At 39.0% G+C, this 22,829-nt stretch overlaps 1 protein-coding gene across 3 annotated transcripts in view; it reads right to left on the bottom strand.

Moving 5' to 3' along the window:
• NELL1 (neural EGFL like 1) overlaps positions 1-22,829 on the bottom strand; it is an 896,605-nt gene that overhangs the window by 27,912 nt on the left and 845,864 nt on the right. For 2 of the 3 annotated variants that reach the window (XM_047071414.1, XM_047071416.1), the window contains one exon: positions 16,845-16,985. The exons of the other annotated variant lie outside the window; for it this stretch is intronic. In XM_047071414.1, coding sequence (XP_046927370.1) covers positions 16,845-16,985 — 141 coding nt within the window. The remainder of the gene's footprint in view (positions 1-16,844; positions 16,986-22,829) is intronic. 3 annotated transcript variants of the gene reach the window in all.

Here is a 22,829-nt window from a genome sequence, read left to right as displayed (position 1 = left end):
CTCCTTTATGTTACCTTGTATGCAGAGCTGTGTTTTCTATCTTCCTTATTCATTCAGAAGGCAAATTCTGGTCTTATGTATCTTTGTGTTTCCCACAGCATCTTTATAGGGTCTGTTTCTTACTAAGAAATGCATAAACGTGTTAAATTTGAATCTGGTTGAGCTGTGATTTAAAAAAAAACCCTGTCCTTCAGGGACCTCCGTTTTCTCTTTGGTAAAGTATAGGAGTTGTAGAAGGTATTTTCTGAGATCTTGTCCATTTCCAGATGGTATGATTACTTTTTCCTTTGTAGGACTGAGCCTCTAATTCCAGTGTTAGAATATGAGTGGTAATAGATGGAGAACAGGAAAGAGGAGAATGGAAGAACCCAGCTTCAGGAGGACAAAGAGATTTTTTAGAATTAAACAGTTTGCTTAGACAGTCAATATTTATTGAAACACCTGTCTCTCTTAATGAGTGTTTACAAGCAGGTGCCAAAGAGGGAAAGTAATGAAGAGAGAAACATGGTTTTTCTGTCTGCATTGAAGCCTTGGACAATGTAATCCTTGGGGACAAATACACATGGGGAATCCAGGTGGGGTGAAACCGAAACTATTTTGACAAATCATTCTTTCAAACAAATTGTCAGATGAGAAAGAATTTCTTCTGTATTCTGTGCCAAGGGAAGATTTTAGGCACAGACAGGTTACAAAATAATTTCATTTACTACCAGAAACATCCTACAATTTACATAGAATTCAAAGGTCAAAAAAAAAAAAAGAAAGAAAGAAAACAAAAAAAAAGAAAAACACCCACCTGGGTGGCTCAGTCAGTTGACCGTCTGACTCTTGATTTTGGCTCAGGTCATGATCTCACAGTTCGTGAGTTTGAGCCCTATGTTGGGCTCTGAACTGACAGCACAGATCTGCTTGGGATTCTCTCTCTTCCTCTCTCTCTTCCCCTCCCTAAAGTCACTCTCTCACTCTCAAAAATAAATAAACAAACAAACATTATAAAAACCAAACATTGTCAATGGTACAATTCTAAAACCAGATCTCAGTCTAAAGAACAAGAGGGTCAGATTACAGCACCTAAGAATTTAGAACCTTCTATGCCTATTATTTATTGTCTCCTTCTACCACTCTGTTTATTTTGATCCCTAACCTCTAGGAAGTTGTCAAGTTCTTCCAAAAACTCTTTTCCACTAGAAGGAGAGTTAGGACACTGATGAAGGATAACAATTTGGACAACTGTGCTAAGAAGGCCAGTATCTACTGAGAGAACCAACAAGCTAAAAATAAACCTTAATGTCATCTCATGGTGTGTTTTCTTGGATGATCTCTTTTTTTGGATCTTCTTCTCTTCATATTGCTTCTCCTAATTAACTGAATTAGTGAAAACAGATTTAGGGCTGCCTTCTATTTTGAAGGGAAATTCTCTGGAAGGATCTAGAAGGCATTTGGTGGAGTCAAGGGAAAATGAAACAAGGAGTAAAAGATTTCAGCCCACTCTGCTCTATGCTTTTAGGAGACAAGTTCTGTTTATTATGATTTTTTTTCTGTGTTTTTTACCCTAAGGGAGGTAAAACTATAAAGACCAAAATTATGTTGGTTTCCAAGGAAAAGCAAAGGAGGCCACTAACATAGATTCTCTCTTTGAGCAAACTCTCATCAGGCTCCTCTGAGCCCTCCTCTTGACTGGGCCTCAACCTTGGCCTATAAACACAGCAGACTCTCAGCACAAATTATTTTGTCCACCACATCCCTCCATGTTAAAACGTTTGAACAAAGAGTAGCATAGCTTTTACATTCAAGAGTGGATCATTAAGATCACGGCTCAACCCCCCCTTAGGTTCCTGCATGGGAAGGCTCACAGCTGCCCAGAAAGCTCCCTATTTATTTCAGCCAACACCTGTACATAGTATGGCACCTGTGTCCGGTCTCTGTGGAAGATTAGGAGCATAACTTCAACAAGAACTGGTTAATAAACCCAGATGGGATTCACCTGGACCAATGGCCTTTCCTGCTTTCTGTAAATTTCCCCTTCTCCTGGCTCTACTCAAGCCCCCACTATTCTCCCCACCCCAACTCCTTCAATCTCCTTTTAAAAAGCCCAGTAACCTTGCACAAATCCAAGTTGAGTTCAATTCATGCTGGACCTTCTTCCGTGCTGTAATAATTGTTATTGACTAAAATCTGTCCTTACCACTCAGTAAAGAAAGTATAAAGTTTTCTTTATACTTGACACCACTCAAGCTGCTAGAGGATAAACAAAATGAATTGTTGCAGTTCCTCTGTGGTCCAGCTCAGCTCCTCAGAGTAAGTAGCAATTAGGGACCAATGTCCTCATTCATAACAGAAATGATTTCTAAGTCCCTTTATTAATTTAGTTATTCAACAACTATTTATTGAGCACATAGGATAGGCCAGTAATTGTTCTAGGCATTGGGAATACCACAGCAAATAAAATAGAATTCTTGCTCCTGGGAATGTTAAATTTTAACAGGGTGAGGCAGATAATCTCTTCCGTGTATCTGACTCAGGGACCTGCAGAAGCTTTGGTGTCCCTGCCATCCCCAGGTACTTTTATTGCATCATTATTAACACATCTTTGTGAAACAAAGATTTGTATCATTTTATTGTGTATAATGATAATTTACAATACTTATACCCATATTCTTCAAAGTTTCAAAATCCTTTAAAGTTCATGATTTAGTTCTTTAAAAAAAAAAAAAAACCACGTAGAATGTGAGCCTTACCATCATCTCTACTCAAAAGATAATTGAACTGAGGGTCAAATAATCATTGCTTCTCAAATGTTTCTACCAAATTTACCTCTATGGCAGAACGGAATGACCACCCATTTCTCAGAATCCTGGACATACACAAAGGGGAAACAGTGAGTCTGAAATTATTTGAAGCTTAATGTTTTCTATTAGAAACTATTTTTGTCTGCCCCTCTATATTCAGACTGTTTTGATAGATCCTTTTTTTCTCAAACCACTGAGTAGAATAAGATTCCTCTTTTAGATTGATGTATCTTCTCATGTAGCAGCATGCTTTCAGTGACAATTGTACCCCAGTATAAGAAGCACAGCAGAAGGCAACACATGGTCAAGTAACAACATGCATAGGGCCATATGGCCAGTAAGTTCCTGAGTCAGGATGCAAATACAGGCATCTTGACTTTAGGTCAGGCTTGTCATCATGTGGTAGGGTCTCCTCCCTAAGAAAAGAAAAGGGATAAAAAAAGCCAAAACCCTCAAGGCAACCTGGCTACACGCGTATGTGACATCTCTTACGACCTTGTAACATGAGACCATTTAATCAGACTGCAGGCTTGTGTGTTACCATATATGGGAGACAAAGAAGTAGAAAAAATATAAAAAACTACACCACGTGGTATTCAGGGGTTCAGTTTTTCGGGTACAAACCTAACAGCCATGTTGGCACGAATAAAGTTGCTTCCTGGAAAGAGAAGCTTCGGTGTCACAATTCTCTGTGTGAGAATCCTGCTACAATCATACTATGGGGGGTTACCAATTCTACAGAAAATGAATATAGTGATATCTTGCAAAGGCTAAATGGTCAATTTCCAATACACCAACTGGTCCACAGATTCTCAAAGTATTAATTAATGCTCACTATATGTAAAAATTATTATTAAAAATAATAAAACAAGGACAGCAAGCTTCCTCTCTAAAAAACATAATAGTTAATGGGACCAATTAGAATCCTCACCACCTACTCTAGGAATGCGGCTTACACTCCTCTCTGTTTCTATTGCTGGGGCCATTATAATAGCATCTTAACTGTTTTCTCTGCTGATATCTCCTCAAACATTAACAACCTGATCATACCACTCTCTCATCTCAAGAATTTTTTTTTAAGCAGGAAAATGACCCACTTGGAGTTGTTACAAAGCAACCATCCAGGAATCTACAGAAAATTAAACTTGAACCCATATTCTATGTAGATATTGCCTCTAAACTGACTGCTTCGGTAAGTCACTTCACAACTTCTCGGCTGAGAAATTGTTACTTGCTGTGTGGTAGACCTCTGTGTTCTTCATTTTATCCTTCTGTAAAATGGGGAATCATACCCCAATAGCAGGGTTGTTGTGAGAACTTTAGTACAAAATGTGATCACACAGTAGCTGCGTGTTAAGGATCACGATCAATAGACAGCTAATTCTGTCTCGCTTTTCTCTGAAGAGACATTCCAAGCAAAAGGAATAGGAAGAGCAAAACCGCATAGGTGTGGAAAATCACAATGATACACATATGAGAGAGGGTTTAAAATCGTGTAAGAAATACTACTTATTTACAGCTAAATATTTATAGCAATTTATACAGGTCAATAGTTCAACATTGAGAGACAGTGATATTGTGAAGTAAGATTCACAACTTTCAGCTCCTTAGCTTAGAAAACAAGACCCTTTATCATCTGGCTTCTAGCTCTATTTACAAGGCTCCTTTCTTGTTCCCCACCTACAACACACTCACATATATATCAAGTACTTTATCCACCCTGGAAATGTCACCACCCTTTGGACACATTTAGATCTCTTTCATGACTCTGCTCCAATCAGACTGCTATTCCTGCCTGGAAAACTTACTTTAATATCTACTCTTCCCTGGAAAAAATTCCTTCTTATCCTATAAACTTGGTGAAAAAAAAATCCTACTTTCTGTGAAAGATTCCTATGTACATTGCCATCCCCATATGCCCTCACCCAAAAAAACATTTTTTTTTCCTACGATTCTTATTTTTATTTATTTATATATCTAACTGTTCGACAGTTCATCCTCCCCCAATTCCTGCCCCTTCCTATTTCCCAGTTTCAGACCAGAAGGGTGAAATGTGTGTCTCACTGTGTGCCTAAAACTTAGCACATGGACCAGCACAGACCAGACCCTCTCAACAGTTGCTCACTGAAAAGGTGAATGGTGATTTTTATGTTGACAGTGCTTTGTTTGGTTTGAGTATAATCGTTTAAAATTCCCTGCTCGTAAATCCAGAGGTAAATATTTCACAGCAGCATAAGTAATCTCAGACTAAAACAAACAATTCAATATTTATTTCAAAGAAGTCATAGATGCTGATCTCTGAGTTGTTGCACAGACATGATCTTTGGTTCTAAGACATCCAAGCCAGAAATTTCTGTGATGAAACAATTGTTTACACTGTGCTATAAGAGGCAGGAAGCTGACACCTACATGTAATTAATTCAATACCAAAAAGTGTTCAGAAACCGAGAAAGGCAAGTGAACATCCCCTGAGATCAAACTGTAGATCCCCAGGTGAAAAACAACAAGAAGTTAAATCAGGGTGGTGACTGGAAACACCGAGGCTGGATCCTGGTATTTCAGTGGTGGTTTTTACATGGCTGGGGGAAGATCTGTGACTCTAGTGAAAAATTATGGTTCCCCTTCCTCCAAAGGATTCATGTAGACACAAATACACAAACTTGCATTCAGTTTCAGGGCATTCACAGAGCCCTCTGAAGGCTTTCAATGAAACCTCCAAGACAGCGATCGTCAAATGTGAGTGGGCATCAGAATCAACTAAATGGGGCTTGTTAAAAAAAACAGATCACCAGCCCAGACCCCAGACTTGCTGAGTTAGTAAGGTCTGGGATGAGGTAGAAAGTTTTCATTTACAACAACTTTCCAGGCGATGCTGCTGCTACTGGTCTAAGGATCACACTTCTAGAACCACTGCCCTAAGCTACATGGAATTGAGTTCACAAAAAGTAATGTTAGGAAACTCTTTTTTAGGAATACTGCACTCATTTTGTTGTCACCCAGTTGAGACTATCAACTATTCAGGACAAAAGTAAAACAACAACAACAACAACAACAACAACAAAAACCCAAGTCATTTCAAACATACTAAAGATTTGGCACATTGCAAGCTTCAAGATTCTATGCAGTAGAAAATCAAAGTTGCCTCTACTGTACCTTAATCCTTCCAAAAAAGGCCAAGTTCACAATGACAGGGAAGACTTAAAGAAAACTGGAACTGCACTGCAAAGCACCTTTTCAGGGAACACACCAGCCTTTTCCTTCTGTGTTACCCAACTGCTACTCCCTCCATACCAGGCCCCTGCATGCTCTACACTCCTTACATGTTTCCCTTTCTCAGAACTCCCACTGGAACTGTTCACGCAATGCAAAATCGTCCTCCATGGCCTCTGGAACCATGCGCCATCACTCTTTACGGCCCCAGAGTCTAAATAAGCACCAGGCATCTAAGTATTGCTTTTGAATTCCTGTGACCCAAGACATCACAGTACCAAGTCTTCATTTACCACAGTGTTAATGCAATCTTTTGGATGATTATTACCAAACAAGAGGTCAGGAGAGCAATATGAAAAGGAGATAAAATATCCATTCCAAAGTGAAATATATTTATCAAAAATATAGAGGCTGGCATTATAGGGCTTAGGGACAAACCAGCAATATCCCAATAAGCCTTTGGGAGATCACTCAATAGAGGAGAGTTCAGTGATTTCATTTTTAACGACCACAGTAAAAAAGAAAGTCATAGACAAAAAGCCACATTCTTTACAACAAAACTCAATGACAGTATAAAAACTACAGGTACTTAAAGGACAAGTAGTATGCTCAATAACCTGTTGTTATAGAACTTGAAAAAAGCCCTCTTTTGAGCAGATCATTATTCAATGATACTGAATAAATGAGGTTTTCTGGAAATTCCTAAAGCAGGCTATTTTCATCCTTGAGTTTTCATTTAGTCTATTCTATAGAGTACCAAATCCACTTCAGGACACTAATGTCTAGTAAAGGCTCTGACAAGTCTTGCAGTTAGTACACCAGGTTAATTATATTTCATTTAGGATTTTCCAAATATATTTGCTACTAAAACCTTTCTCTGAAAAATACCCTAGCATTAGTGTCTAGCTGTAGACTTTGCCAAATGCTCTGCTTGAAGTCTTGCCCCACTTCTGTTTATACAAAGTATATATATAAAAGTATATATATATCCTATAAAGCACAGCTGTTCTTCCTAGTTCAATGCAGCTGGGGAAAGGAGGTAGCAAACCACTCAGGCCTCAGCAGCTGAGCCAAGGATGAGCTGGCTTGTTCACCTGCACTGCTACTGCTCTTCAGGTATGCCTGCCATTTGAACTCAGGAGCTTTTGATCCCCCCGACTGCAACTGGCCATCACGGAGCAATACTAGACGTTCCCATAGCCTTGGGGCCAGCTCTGGGCAGAGGAGCATGTTGATGTATGCAGGTGGCTTCTCAGATGGCCACCATCATTTGTTGAGATACATGAGGCTCTCCTGAATACACTGTCATGGAGTCAAATCTTAGTTTCTCGTGTACACACGTGTAAAACAAACTAAATTTAAAAATCATGGACTTGATGTATCTGCAAGCATACAGTGAAAGTAGAAGATGGTGTGATTATCTGAATGATCATCACTTAATCTAATCCTTTCATAAATTATCTTTAACTAATACACAATTGACTGGGGCAATTGGGGGAGCAGAAATAACATGGGCTCTTTCACACACGGACAAGCTACCTGTGTTTCCCCTCACTTGCTACCTATTTCACAAAGGAGTTTTGGAGGTTAACTGGCACATGGTTGGCATTTGATAAATAAAAATATTAATGTTACCATTTGTGTAGCAAGACTTTAGCAGGCAATAAAGCAATATTTTGTTGCTTAATATTTCAAAAATATTAAACATGTAAACTCTTTGAAAAGATGTTGGTTAACACTTTCAGGAAAAAGAAAGCTGCCAATAAATAGCTTTATGACCGTGAATAATTTATTGAATATCTCAGTGTGCCTCAGTTTGCCTATTATGCAGAGATTATAATTATACTTACCTGATAGAATTGTTTTGAGGATGAAATGAGTTAGAAAATATAAAGCTCTAAGAAAAGTGCCATCACATGAAGTTATCAAGTAATCTTAACTACTACTAATACACCAAAACCTTCCCACCTTTCATGTCTAATTATCACCATGTGGTTACAGTGATGGTTCTCTCTGATCACTCTCTTTCCCAATTACCTATTTTATAGTTTTGACCACATAATTTTGCAGTTAATTATAACCTGTTTCAGAATGCTATTGGTTGTTTCATGTATATTGGTTTTTATCTCCAACTTGGTGTTTTAAAGTTTCCTACGGGATGGAAAAAAAAAAAGTCCCTAAGAGATGGATTTTCTGCATCTTCCACATCACCTGTCTCAGTGCTAAGACCACTGCAGGCTAATTTTTATGGATAGAAAATTTGTAACATTGGTATGCTTATAAAGGGTTTTATAATTGTTTGTTCAAATAGCTTATTTTCAACTTCTTCCTTTTTGCCCATGTGATCTTCACCTGAATGAGAAGTGACGTTCCCTGGCTCCCCATATAACAAAGAACTGCTCCAAAGCACAAGTCCACAGTTGTTTTATCTGCTCTACGGCTGATCACAGCTGCTGTTAGGAAGGTATTTGAACATTGTCACCAAAAAAGATACTAAATAGGGCCAAGGTGGCCTACAGAACAGACCCTCTAATTAGTTTGAGATCCTGTTAGAATAATTCCCAAAAAGTGTCTGGTTTTAGTCTGAAACTGAAGTGGAGAACAGTGCATAGGCCCGCTGTGTCAGCCCAGAAAGGCTAAAGGTGACCACGAACCTCAGGTTCATACCTGAGTTTAGTGCAATGAATTCTACTCTGACATCATTGTGTGAAGTATTTATCACCAAAACTTGAGTAGGTGCATTGACCTTTCCTGAGCAGCCTCTAGAATATATTCAATTTATCTTATGTGCTGATCTGCTCCAGGCTTACATATGTAGGTATGTATGGCTGGACTTGAAGGGGAGCAGGAAGCTTCCTGAGAGTCCAAAGGGACTCATTTTCACTTGCTTTCACTTGACTCACATCTGCAATTGTGTGTTAAGATCCACTGTGAGGCCATGCTCAGGTATGCAGAATATCACTTCTATTAGAGGTTGGCAAATGTTCTTAACCTCTTCATCTTGCATCCTGACTATACCAATCTCTTTTTGTATCCATTCCCTACCCAGGTGCTATCTGCAACTGGTCTGTCAATTTGATCCATTTTGGTGACATGTGGCAATTGTTTGTCACACAACTGAGGTCCTTAAGTCACAAACCACACTTCATACTGTTTCTAGCTAGAAACAGCTCCATGGGCCAGGTGGCATCTGCCTTTGGGAAGGCTCTTCAATAATAGAAAATCTATTATTTGGGGCGCCTGGGTGGCTCAGTTGGTTAAGCGTCCGACTTCGGCTCAGGTCATGATCTCACGGTCCGTGAGTTCGAGCCCCGCGTCGGGCTCTGTGCTGACAGCTCAGAGCCTGGAGCCTGCTTCAGATTCTGTGTCTGCTCTCTCTGACCCTCCCCCGTTCATGCTCTGTCTCTCTCTGTCTCAAAAATAAATAAACAAACAAACAAAAAAAGAAAATCTATTATCTGGCTGAAAACCAAATCTAAAGTTTCTAAAGTTCTTTGGCAACAAATATCAATTTTGAAGTCAATGAGACCTCACTAAATACTAACAAGGAAGAGTGGGGTGTTGTTTAACTGAAAATACTTTCATATGCAAGGGGGGCATCCTTATTTGCAAAGAGAGAAAATCCAATGACTATCCCAAGATTGGGGTGTATGCCTCTGTCTGAAGTCATCTTAGTCTGAAACAGCCTGGTCCACAACGATGCTTTTACCACCCTAGCATGCCTCTACTCTGAAATAGAAAAAAAAAAGCACATTTGAGCCTACTTTCTTAAGGATTTTTTTGAATGCAACTTTCTTTCATATTAGAACAATTTGTATAACTCATGTTTCCATTTTGGCTCTGGACACCAGGATAGTCACAAGCGTCTTTGCTGACTTTGATGGTAACTAGAACTTCCTTATTTTTCAAATATTTTTATTTTAATAACTCTGTTGAATATGTTTTCTTTATATATAGAAGTAATTGCTTCTAAGAGGCAGAGGATAAATAAACGAATGGAAAAAATCAGTATAAGTTAGTTGAAAATCTATCCACCAGGGGCACCTGGGTGGCTCAGTTGGTTAAGCATCTGACTCTTGGTTTTGGCTCAGGTCATGTTCTCATGGTTCCTGGGTTCGAGCCCCGCATCAGGCCCACACTAGTAGTGTGGAGACTGCCTGGGATTCTTTGCCTCCCTCTCTCTCTGCCCCTACCCTGCTCTCTTTCTCTCTCAAAACAAATAAATGAACATTAAAAAAAAATCTATCCACCACCATTTCTCATACTCTTTATTCCCAACCCTTTCCTTTGCTTTTTCTACTCTGGATTCATATGGTGAAAAATGCAGCAAAGGTAATGATATCAGTGGATAGCCAGCTGTTAAAAACCTGCCACCTTGACATCCTGTCCCCCGGTCTAGCAGGATGACCCAAGACACAGGCCGTGAGTCCACCCAATGCAATAATTCCCCCGTGCTGTTGATTCACACAGAATGTACCAAACTGTCCATCTGGGTCTCATTCATTGTCTCTCATTTTCTCTTTGCCTTGTCTCCTGGAATTCCAGCTTCCCTGCTTAACATCTTCAGTCATGGGCTTATAGCTGGCCTCCTGCCTTACCGAAAGCATTGCAGTGTTAATATATCAAAGGCAGAAGCTTTGGGTTCACACAGATCTGCAGTATGGTCTCTGTGCCATTTCTCAGATGTGGAATTTGGGACAAATTATCTTAATCCTGAGACCTTATCTTCCTCATCTTTAAAATAGTAAGAGGTCTTCCCACTTACTGGAGTTGTGAGAACTGAATTAGATAATGCATGAAACTCCCTGGCACAGTGTCTGGCACACAGCATGGGTTTTCAGTTCGTGATAATGGCTGAGAGCTACCAAGCACTTAAAACACAAGTGCTGAATGCTTTTTTCCCCTGTTAGCTTATGTAATCCTCACAATTACTCCACAGCAATTTATGAAGATGGCACTTCTGTAAATTGCTTAGAGCAGTGTCTGGCACCAAGTAAGCTCTCAATAAATGTTAGCTCTTATTAGTATTACTGTTGCTGTCTTCATTTGACAGGTGAGGGATTTGAGGTGAAGTGAGGTTAAATGTTGACTATTATTATCTACTACTTGCCAGGATATTTGCATATAAGAACACTTCTACTACAAAAAATTCGACCAGCAAGTATTATTTTAATCATTGTATGCCAAGGAAACTAAGGATTAGAGAGGTTAAACATCTGGCCAAATGCCACTCAGCTAGAAAGTGGCCAAGTTGGGATTTGATTCCAGGCTTATATGCACTTGAAACCTTCCTCCCCTCTGTATCACACTGTCACCCACTAAGCCTTCATAACTCCCACCCATCAGGAAGCACATCCAGGTCCTAGCCCTTTTTATCTCCACTCCCATGAGAACCAGGCACTGGGCAGTGAGAGCAGAACCCAAACCATTCTCAGAACATTTCAATCCACCCTAACCTATGAACAAGTTAAAAGTGAAATCTTCCCGAGTGATTCCAACAGAACCTTTTCTGGCTGTTTTATGTTTCTTTGCAAGCTGATGACAGTTGCAGCAGCTGTTCTGACAAGTAAATCCTTGTTGGCTTGTTTCCAGTGATCAGAGAGCAGACTCCAGGGTCTGGGGACCTGCCTCACTCAAGCAAGTTCTACAGAAGCAGCATTAATAGAGGCCGAGGAGCCATGCCCCATAAGAAGAGTCGTATGTCACCCCTCAGTATGCTGCTTCATCAACAAAACAAATTCTACTGGAATTTGAAAATTCTGTTCAATAAAAACAACAACCAATGTGTGACTAATACAATTCAATACAAATCTATAAAGGATATCAAAGTATCAAAATATCAACCAACTAATGGAGAGGACAAGGCTTATCTGGCAAGTTCCATAAGAGATTGCAAATAAATGGCCATGGGGATGCATAGAAGGGAGATGATGAAGATGAAGATGAAGATGAAGATGCTGATGATGAAGATGATCTTATAGAAATTCTATGATGGTAGTTCTCTAAATTAACTCAATATTCTTTCTACTGACTTGGAGACTTTAAAAAAACCACAACAGATGACTCTGTCTATGTCCCCCAAAAAGTCAACTAAATCAGAATCTCCAGGTGTGCTGGCCCATCATAAGTATTTTTTTTTTAAAGCTACTCAGGTGAATCTACTGTGAAACAGGTTTGAGAATCACTGGTTTAGGAAGCAGGACTTCATCAGGATTTTGACAACTGGAAATGAGGACAGAAGGATGGTCAGAGAGAAGCATACAAGTAAAGGACTTAAGGAAAGAGAGTCCAGGGTTTGGGAAGAATGGAAGAGGGATTTGAGCAGGCTAGCAGATCCATGCACAGTGAGAGAGGAACCAGAGGAAAATAAAGTTTCATTTGCAGGAGCAAGATCATGGAGACTGACATCGAGGGAGTTTGAATCTCCTTTTCAAAATATGTAAACCCCTGCTCTTTACATATGCCATTGTTAATTATACACTAGTTCCTATTTCTAGATGACCCAGATAATTATGTCTAGATAAAAAAGCAACAGCTCAAAACTTCTATGTTGCAACTGGGAATCCCTGACTCCCACTACCGCATCTAAACAAAGAGCACGCTGCACTGCACCCTACGGTAGCCACTGTAGGTAATCGTCCTGTGTGTAAATACCATTGGGCAAAGTTTTGTATGCACAGCTCTCCTGGAATTATAAAAATAAACAAGCATATGAGAAAGGGGCAGATAGACACACAGTCTGTTAGACTCCTCAGTAATGCTGATTCTGTCTGCCTCTATAATACCTAAGACTTATCGTTTCTTCAATTAGATGATGCACTTTAGGAGAAAGAGGCAAATGTTAAGCATTTTTCTCATGACATAGTAAATGTGCATGTGTGCTGGTTCTTCTGACATCAGTAACATGCAATGCTTACAGCAACTGATGCATCGATCAGGTGTTATTATTTCCATCTGACAAAAATGGCATGGAGTGGCATGCAACTGTTCTCCTGGACTGCCTCATTTTGGCTTCTAACAAATGCCATTCCCAATATTATTTCAGGAAAAAGCATAGTTGAATCTACGTTGTCAAACACCTTTATAAAAAGTTTTATAGGTTGTTTCAGATGCTATTTCTTTATGTGTAAGAATTAATAGATGATGTTATTTAGGGCCTGGTGTGATAGAATAATTTCCAATGCTATTAAGGTGTATTTTGATGATTCAGAATATTTCAGGTCATAAATCACTCAAGAAGAGAGATCTTACCTGATTCATACCCACATTCCCAAAACTCTTAACACAATGCTAGTGTGATGGCTGTTCTCAATAATTTTTTTTTCTGAAATAAAACTCACATGATTTTGTGATATTTAACATCTTATGTATTAACCACCATCCACACAACTAGTTATGCCAAGCCAAACAGAAAATAAATCCGACTTGATATGGTTTTTATTACTTCTAGTCCTTCAAACATTTGACATATATGCATTACTTATCCCATTTGTACCTACACTGTTCTAGGGGCCGGAGGGACAGTGGCAAAATATGAACAAGGTCTCTGTCCTCAATTTGTACCCTTGTGGCAAAAGACAGTTACACACACAGGTATGTACAACAAATTGAGAATTAAAAATGTTACAAAAGATAGCAAAGAGAGTGATTTAGTGAAGTCACCAGAAAAGGACTACTTCAGATAAAATGGTCAGGGAGTGGGATTTGAGCTGAGAATTATATAAAGAAAAAAGACAGCCATATAATGACAGGCAATGAGTGTTCCAGACAGAACAGCAAAGGCAAAAGCTCTGAAACTGGCTGAGTTCATTGTACGTTCAAGGCATGAAAAGATTAAAAAGGCTAACATCGATAGGAGTTAAATCCAAGAAGTAGGTAGAGGCAATATTACCTAAAGCCTCGAAGTCCACATGAAGATTTTAGAAATTTATTTTTCATTCAGTGGGAAGGCATTAGAAAGGTGTAATACAAAAATGAAATGATCTGACATATATATATGTTGCACCATGAACAGAACAGAGCACCATGAGAGCACCATGAACAGAGTGCTCTCAACTACCAAAGAAAAACTGAATGATGGCCAGACTTCTGTTCTTATTAAGACCCATTCACAAAGTTACTTCCAAAAGTGTGGAAATGAAAGGGCATTCAGATTAAGAATTACCTGAATTTAAAATGCCACTAATAGGGGCGCCTGGGTGGCGCAGTCGGTTAAGCGTCCGACTTCAGCCAGGTCACGATCTCGCGGTCCGTGGGTTCGAGCCCCGCGTCGGGCTCTGGGCTCACGGCTCAGAGCCTGGAGCCTGTTTCCGATTCTGTGTCTCCCTCTCTCTCTGCCCCTCCCCCGTTCATGCTCTGTCTCTCTCTGTCCCAAAAAAATAAATAAACGTTGGAAAAAAAAATAAAATATGCTTTAAAAAAAATAAAATAAAAAAAAATAAAATAAAATGCCACTAATAAAAACAACTCTACTGCCTTGTCAAGGAATCGAGTTTGCTATAGTTTTCCTGTGCAGAACAGAGATCAGTTCATGGAAGAAGAAAGTGCCTCCTCAGGGAGGGCAGGAGATTTGATCCCCAGGCATTCAACTTAGCATGGAAGAGAAGAATCCACAGATGAGGTGACCATGACATCTGTCAACTGAATGGGGACATTTATGGGAGTCACAGGGTGCTATGGATAATTACATCAGAACAACAGGCATAAACTGGAACTGTACCTGGTATCTGGGGTGTAGAGTTACCCTTCATTTAGGCTTGAGTCTCAACCTGTATCGAACCAACTATGTGGCTAGGAACAAGGTGTCACCTTTCTGAGACTGAATTTCTTTATCAGGCACATGAAGTGGTTGCATTTTTCTCAGTGACTGAATACTAACTAACTACTAAAGGGTCTTACTGAAGAGACAGAAGAATGAAGTCCATTTCACACTCACAGAACAAATACACTGACAGTGGTACAGCATGTCAAGCCACAGAAACATACATCAGGGTAAAGCTACAGTTAGCAGAGGACAAGAGTGAGAGCTCCTATGAAGACATCAAAAAATGCCTCATGGGGGTCTCGTGGCACATGAGCTGAATTGAGGAAAAATAACAGAAATTTGTATATGAATCAACATGATCAAAGAAAAGATAGGATCATCTTCGATTCAAAGTTCTGTTCTCTCCCAGCCAGAAGGGAGAGCATAAGCAAAGGCACATAAGTGTGCAAGGCCATGGCAGGTCCAAGCAGTTATAAAATTGGTTTAACTAGGTGATCTCTCAGCCCCTTTATCCAATAAAAAGCCAAGAGTCTCCCATTTAGTGAGGTCAAATACACTGTTTAAAAATGACATTTTTATTTTTAGTGCCCAAATATAACACCACATATGTCAGTATTCCATCTCTCTACCTCCATTTCTCAGTAACAACTGCCATTCTATCTATGCCTATTCACGTAACATTTATTCACACTGAGGTACACACATACAGAAGTTCTTGGCCAATGTAAAGGAAGTATCTGAAGACCCAGGATAAATGTAAACCTCTCCCTAAGGTCACAGATCTTTATTTTAAGAATAAAAGAAACATATACAGAGCCGGGGGCAGAGTGCTGAATATGTAGGAAGATTTAAGATAACAGTAACTAACATTCAGTCCACATTTAACAGGTGTCAATTCAACTAGTTCTCCCAGCACTCCTCTGACCTAGATAGAACATTTCCATTTTTCAGATGAGATAACTGAGGTGTGGACTAGATAAGATCTTGGCACAGGGAACTTAGAAATGACAGAGCTAGACTCTGACTGCAGGGAGTCTGGCTCTAGGATCCATGCTTTTCACAACTACACTGCATGCCTCTCAACAGTGGCGTCAAACTGTGGTGGACAGTTCACGCTGTGCACCCACTGTTCCTAATTCATCTTTACTGTAAAACAACCTCAGGGGAGAAGTTGGGAAAAACAGAAAAACATTAGATGGATCTCAGTAGCAACCATTAAAAAAAAAGATATGCAACGAGCAAAGACAAGAGAATGAATGAATTTTCAAAATCAAATTCGCATTTTCTAATTCAGCAGTCTGGACCCAAAGCCAGAATGCTTGCCCTTTAGGTCTGTCCAAATCAGCCTAAAGAATTTAGCTGAGTTCACAGGACATGACATAAGTGGAATGGCCAAGGTTCTCACGGAAACAATTAGAGTTTTGATCAGTTGTTTGTATTTTATGAAAGTTGTAGGGTCTTGAAGAAGAAAAACTGTTAATTTCCTCTGTTCAGCATTTAACAGAATCTTAAGTAGAACAGTGGTGAAAGGAAACTTTGTAAGGATGATGGTGGTAATAACAATAATAAGGTTAATGCAGCTATATTATGTTTGCATAACAATGTAAAGCTTACAATTTTTAAATGTGTGGTATCCCACTTAATCCTGGCAACACATATATATCATTATTCTACTTTTATCACTTTCACAGAAGAAGGCTCACAGAGGTGCAGTATAAGAGCTGGAATTTAAACTAAACTTTCTCAGTCTAGTAGTATTTCTTCTTCTCCCACTTCTGTTTCTCAAACTGTTAAAAATTTCAGCAAGCCATCATGATTTTACTTCAAAAGAACTAAAAGCCACAGCATACAGACTCAGGCTTTGATACTCTGACTGCCCCAGTTTCCATATAAAAATCCTAAAACCCCACACTGCATAATCCCTACCTAATCCCTGAATTGTTGAGGGAGGAAATTTGAAAACTAATGAGTTTAACCAGCAAGGGGTCATATTTTAACACGGAACCTGAAAAGAGTGCCAAAGCAGGCTGCCCCTCCTGCAAAGGTCCAGAAGGATGAGGGCATGACTAAAAGCTGCTTACCAATACAGGACTCCCCGGACAGTGAATAGGTCCCATCGTCATGGAAACCGCTTCTGCACTCACAGTGGTACCACCCTGGCAGGTTAACGCAGCGGGAATGGTTGTGGCACTCAATGATTCCCTCTGTGCATTCATCAATATCTGCCTCAGAGAAAAACACAAGCCCACCAGGACATTAAATTCTTTTGACACTAACCTTTCAGTAAACACCTAAAACATGCTCATGTCAACATAGCAGTTAAAACTGGTTAGTCACCCAAAATGAAAGTCGCAGGAAAAATCAAATCCCATTTTTACCCCCGAATCCAAACAAATTGAATGCTATGGGTGTGTTCTCATATACTAAATAATAAATGAGAGCTGATGATCATGAAGACATCCTATCCTGTTTTGTTGGCTTCTGCATAATCAAAAAGTAAATTGAGGATGTTTGGCACACTTTAGATATTGAGTATATATGGCTTTTTCTTTATGGTTTCCCAAACAGTAATTCCAGATATTGTGTGCTGCTCCTTGGAAATATCTATGAATAAATAAGCTCAGGAAACTCTAGGTTAAATAGTGTTAAACGGGTTTCTTTTGTACAGCGGTATCAAAGAGACAGCATATTCATATGTCTTGCAAAGCTCAGAAAGAAGAAGAATACTACGCACTGTTTTCCAAATTTCTGTGCCTGAGGGTTACTTTTTCTTGGGATACCTCTAGGATCCTGTGAGACTAATGTTTTGGAAAGCATAGTTGGGTAACTACTGCTCCAATTACTTTATTTACAATTTTTTAAATATTTATTTTTGAGAGAGAGAAAGAGAGAGAGAGAGGCGGGTAGAGAGACAGGTACACACGGAGAATCCAAAGCAAGCTCCAGGCTCTGAGCTGTCAGCACAGAGCCTGACGCCAGGCTTGAACTCACAGACGGCAAGATCATGACCTGAGCCAAAGTTGGATGCTTAACCCACTGAGTCACCCAGATGCCCCTGTTCAGAATTCTTTTAAAGCTTAAGTACTTGATTTATGAGAGTCAATGAGAGATCCTCATTCTTCAAATCATTCCTGATGGAAGGACATGTTCTGGGCTTTGTTTGCTCTAGGATCTGGCTTTTTCACATAAGCAAATGCCTAGATCATGCACAGATTCTCTAGCCCAGAGGCTTGCCTCTGAGCTGAAGGAGTTGACACCACTGTAGAAAGACGAGCTGTCAATTGTCATGCCAGGGTCAGCTCATTTTTAGAGAATCTCTCCATGTAATTATTTGTTGGAATATAGCAATTGTTGCCTGGGAATCTTTTACCAGTTCTCCTGTTAATATCTTAACTATGACAGTCTTATACAAATAGAAATCTAATTAATATTGGGATATAACACATCACGAATAAAACACATTTTGGAATCTTTTTCAGCAGTGCCCTGCTGTAGGCATCATCTCAGGGGCAATCAGCTACCAGTGTTTCTATTACCTTGACATGTCCTAAGGTGTGCACAGGGCTGTGAATGTAGCTTGCAACCTGTCAGTCTCATGTCATGGCATCCCAGCCAAGTAAAGAGAGAAAAAGTGCAGCTCTTTATACGAGGCAAATCCAGCTTTGTGTTGTTGCTGTTGTTGTTGCCGGCTGCCATCTTCCTCCTTTACGATTTGTTATCCTACAGTCCTTCTAGTTCTTTGACACATAGCATCCCTTAGGTTTCTTTTGCCTCATTATTTTTTTCATTTTAATTTCAGTATAGTTAACATACAGCATTATATTAATTTCAGGTGTACAACATATTGATTCAACAATGCTATACATTACTCAGTGCTCATAATGATAAGTGTACTCTTTAATCCCCATCAGCTATTTCATGCATCCCCCCTCCCCCCTCTGGTAACATGAGTTTTTTCTCTGTAGTTAAAAGTCTGTTTTTTGGTTTTCTCTTTTTTTTCACTTCCTTGTTTGTTTCTTAAATTTCACACATGAGTGAAATTATATAGTATTTGTCTTTCTCTGACTTATTTTGCTTACCATTATACTCTCTAGCTCCATCCATGTCATTGCAAATGGCAAGATTTTATTCTTTTATGGCTGAATAATACTCCATTGTATATATATATACCACATCTCTGTCCATTCATCCATAAATGGACACTTGCTTGGGCTATTTCCATAATTTGGCTATGGTAAAATACATACACTGAAATACTAATACGACATCATGCTGCAATAAACATGGGGGTTGGTGGGGGCATGTATCCTTTTGAGTTAGTGCTTTTGTATTTTGGGGGATAAAAAACCCAGTAGAGTGATCACTGGATCATAGGGTGATTCCATTCTTAAATTTCTGAGGAATGTCCATAGTGTTTTTCACAGTGGCTGCACCAGTTTGCATTCCCAATACATGAGGGTTCCTTTTTCTCCACATCCTCACCAACACTAGTTCTTTCTTGTGTTGTTGATTTTAGCCATTCTGACAGGTGTGAGGTGATATCTCATTGTAGTTTTGATTTGAATTTCCCTCATGATGAGTAACATTGATCACTCATGATCTCTTCATGAGTTTCTCTTCTGTTTGTCATCTGTATGTCTTCTTTGGAGAAATGTCTGTTCATGTCTTCTGCCCAATTTTTTAATATATTTTTTTAAATGTTTATTCACTTTTTGAGAGACAGAGACAGAGTATGAGCAGGGCAGGGGCAAAGAGAGAGGGAGACATGGAATCCGAAGCAGGTTTCAGGTTCTGAGCTGTCAGCACAGAGCCTGATGCGGGGCTTGAACTCGCGAACCATGAGATCATGACCTGAGCCAAAGTCGGATGCTTAACCAACTAAGCCACCCAGGCGCCCCTTCTGCCAAATTTTTATATTGGATTATTTGTTTTTTGGGTGTTGAATTGTATTATTTCTTTAAAAAATTTTTTAAATTATTTATATGAGAGAGAGACAGAGACAGAGAGAACGAGTGGGGAAGGGGGGCAGGGAGAGGCTCAGGGCCAGCATGGAGCCTGATACAGGGCTTGAATTCACGAACTGTGAGATCATGACCTGAGCTGAAGCCAAGAGTCAGACAGTCAACCAACTGAGCCACCCAGGCACCCCTGTATTAGTTCTTTATGTATTTTGGATACTAACCCTTTATTGGATATGTCATTTGAAAATATTTTCCCCCATTTCATAGGTTGCCTTTTAGTTTTGTTGACTGTTTCCTTCACTGTGCAGAAACTTTTATTTTGAAGTAGTCACAATAGTTTATTTTTGCATTTAATTACCTTGCCTCAGAAGACATAGCCAGAAAATGTTGCTATGGCCAATTACAGAGACATGACTGGCTATGCTCACTTCTAGGATTTATATGGCTTAAGGCCTCACATTTATGTCCTTAATCCATTGTGACTTTATTTTTGTATATGGTACAAGAAAGCAGTCCCGGTTTTTTTCCATGTAGCTGTCCAGTTTTCCCAGCAACATTTGAAGAGACTGTTTCCCATTGTATAGTCTTTCCTCCTTTGTTGAAAATTAATTGACTATATAGCTGTGGGTTTATTTCTGGCCTTTCTATTCTGTTCCATTGATCTTTGTGTCTTTTTTATGCCAGTGCCATACTGTTCGACTACTTCAACTTTGTAATATAACTTTAAGTCTGGAATTGTGATACCTCCAGTTTTGTTACTCTTTTTGTGAGATTACATTGGCCTTTTGGGGTCTTTTGCAGTTACAGGCAAATTATAGGATTGCTTGTTCTGGTTCTGTGAAAAATCCTATTGGAATTTTGATAGGGATTGCATTAAATGTGTAGATTGCTTTGGGTAGTATAGACATTTAAACAGTATTTGTTCTTCCAACCCGTGAGCATGGAATACCTTTCCATTTGTTTGTGTCATCTTCACTTTCTTTCATTAGTGTTTTACAGTTTTCAGAGTACAGGTCTTTTACTTCTTCAGACAAGTTTATTCCTAGGTATTTTATTATTTTTGGTGCAACTGTAAATGGGATTGTTTTCATTACACTCTCTGCTGTTTCATTATTAGCCTATAGGAATGCAACAGATTTCTGTACACTGATTTTGTATCCTATGATATTAGTGAATTCATTTATCACTTCTAGTAATTTTGTAGAGGAATCTTTTGGGTCTTCTATATATAGGATCATGTCATCTGCAAATAGTGAAAGTTTTACTTTTTCCTTACCAATATGAAGGTCTTTTATTTCTTTTGTTGTCTTATTGCTATTACTAGGACTTCTATTACTATATTTAATAAAAGTGGTGAGAGTGGACACCCTTATTTTGTTCCTGAACTTAGGGTAAAGGCTCTTGGTTTTTCCCATTATGATGTTCACTGTGGGTTTTTCATATAAGGCTTTTATTATGTTGAGGTATGTTTCATGTAAATCTACTTTGTTGAGATTTTTTTTTCAAATAATGAGTGAATGTTGTACTTTGTCAAATGCTTTTTCTATATCTATTGACATGATCATGTGATTTTTATACTCTTATTGATGTGATGTGTTACACTGATTGGTTTGTGAATGTTGAGCCACTATTGCATCCCAGGAAAAAATCCCACCTGATCATGGTAAATGATTTTTTAAATGTATTGTTGGATTTGATTTGCTAGTATTTTGTTACAATTTTTGCATCTCTGTTCATCAGTGACGTTGGCCTATAGTTCTCTTTTTTGGTGTTAACTTTATCTGGTTATCATATTAGGGTGATGATGGCCTCATAGAATGAATTTGGTACCTTTCCTTCCTCTTCTACTTATTGGAATCATTTGGGAAGAATAGGTATTAACTCTTGTTTAAATGTTTGGTAAAGTTTGCCTATTCAGCCATCTGGTCCTGGACTTTTGTTTGTTGAGAGTTATTCTGTTTCTTCCTCCTTAAGTTTTGGTAGGGTATATGTTTCTAGAAATTTATCCATTTCTTCTAGGTTGTCCAATTTGTTAGCATAAATTATTTCATAGTATTATCTTACAATTGTGTGTGTGTGTGTGTGTGTGTGTGTGTGTGTGTATGTGTATCTGTGAGGTTAGTTGTTATTTCTCTTTTCATTGTGATGTTGTTTGAGTCCTCTTTTTGGGGGGGATGAGTATGGCTGAGGTTTATCAATTTTGTTGATCTTTTCAAAGAATCAGCTCCTGGTTTCATTGTTCTGTTCTATTGTTTTTCAGTTTCTACATCATTGATTTCTGCTTTTATTTGTAACTATTTACTTTCTTCTGCTGGCTTCAGTTTTTTTTTTCTAGCTCCTTTAGGTATAAAGTTAGGTTTTTTTATTTGTGATTTTTCTTGCTCTTGAGGTAAGCCTGTGTTGCTATAAATTTGTCTCAGAACTTCTTTTGCTGCATCCCAAATACTCTGGACCATTGTATTTTAATTTTCACTTGTTTCCATGTATTTTTTAACTTCTTTTATTTTCTGGTTGACCCATTCATTGTTTACTAACATGTTATTTAACTTCAATGTATTTGTACTCTCTCAAGACTTTTTCGTGTGGTTGATTTCTAGTTTTATAGAGTTGGGTCAGAAAAGACACACAGTATGAACTGGATCTTTTTGAATTCATTGAAATTCCTTTTGTGGCCAATTTGTGATCTATTCTAAAGAAAGTTCAATGTTCCCTTAAAAAGAATGTGTATTCTGCTTTAAGATGGAATGTTGTGAATGTATCTGCTAAATCCACCTGGTCCAGTGTGTCATTCAAAGCTACTGTTTCCTGATAGAGGATGGTGGGGAAGATGGAGGCATAGGAGGATGCTGGGCTCACCTTCTCCTGCTGATACCTTAGATTCCACCCACATCAGCCTAAATAACCCATAAAACTACTGGAAGACTAGCAGAATGGACTCTCCAGAGGCAAGTGTAGACAAGAGACACACGGAAGAGGGTAGGAAGGGCGGAAAGGCAGTACATGCTACACAGACTGGTAGGAGGGAGCCAGGGTGGTGGAGGGGCAGCCTGCTGGCAAGGCAGAGCCCCCAAAGTCTGGCTTGCAAAAGTGGAGGGGCTGGACTCC

Source organism: Lynx rufus, unplaced genomic scaffold, assembly GCF_022079265.1.
Source record: "Lynx rufus isolate CCGP_SWC_20201006 ecotype Redwood Valley unplaced genomic scaffold, mLynRuf1.p SCAF_9, whole genome shotgun sequence".
Taxonomy (NCBI): Eukaryota; Metazoa; Chordata; class Mammalia; order Carnivora; family Felidae; genus Lynx; species Lynx rufus.
This window is presented reverse-complemented; position numbering and strand designations above follow the sequence as displayed.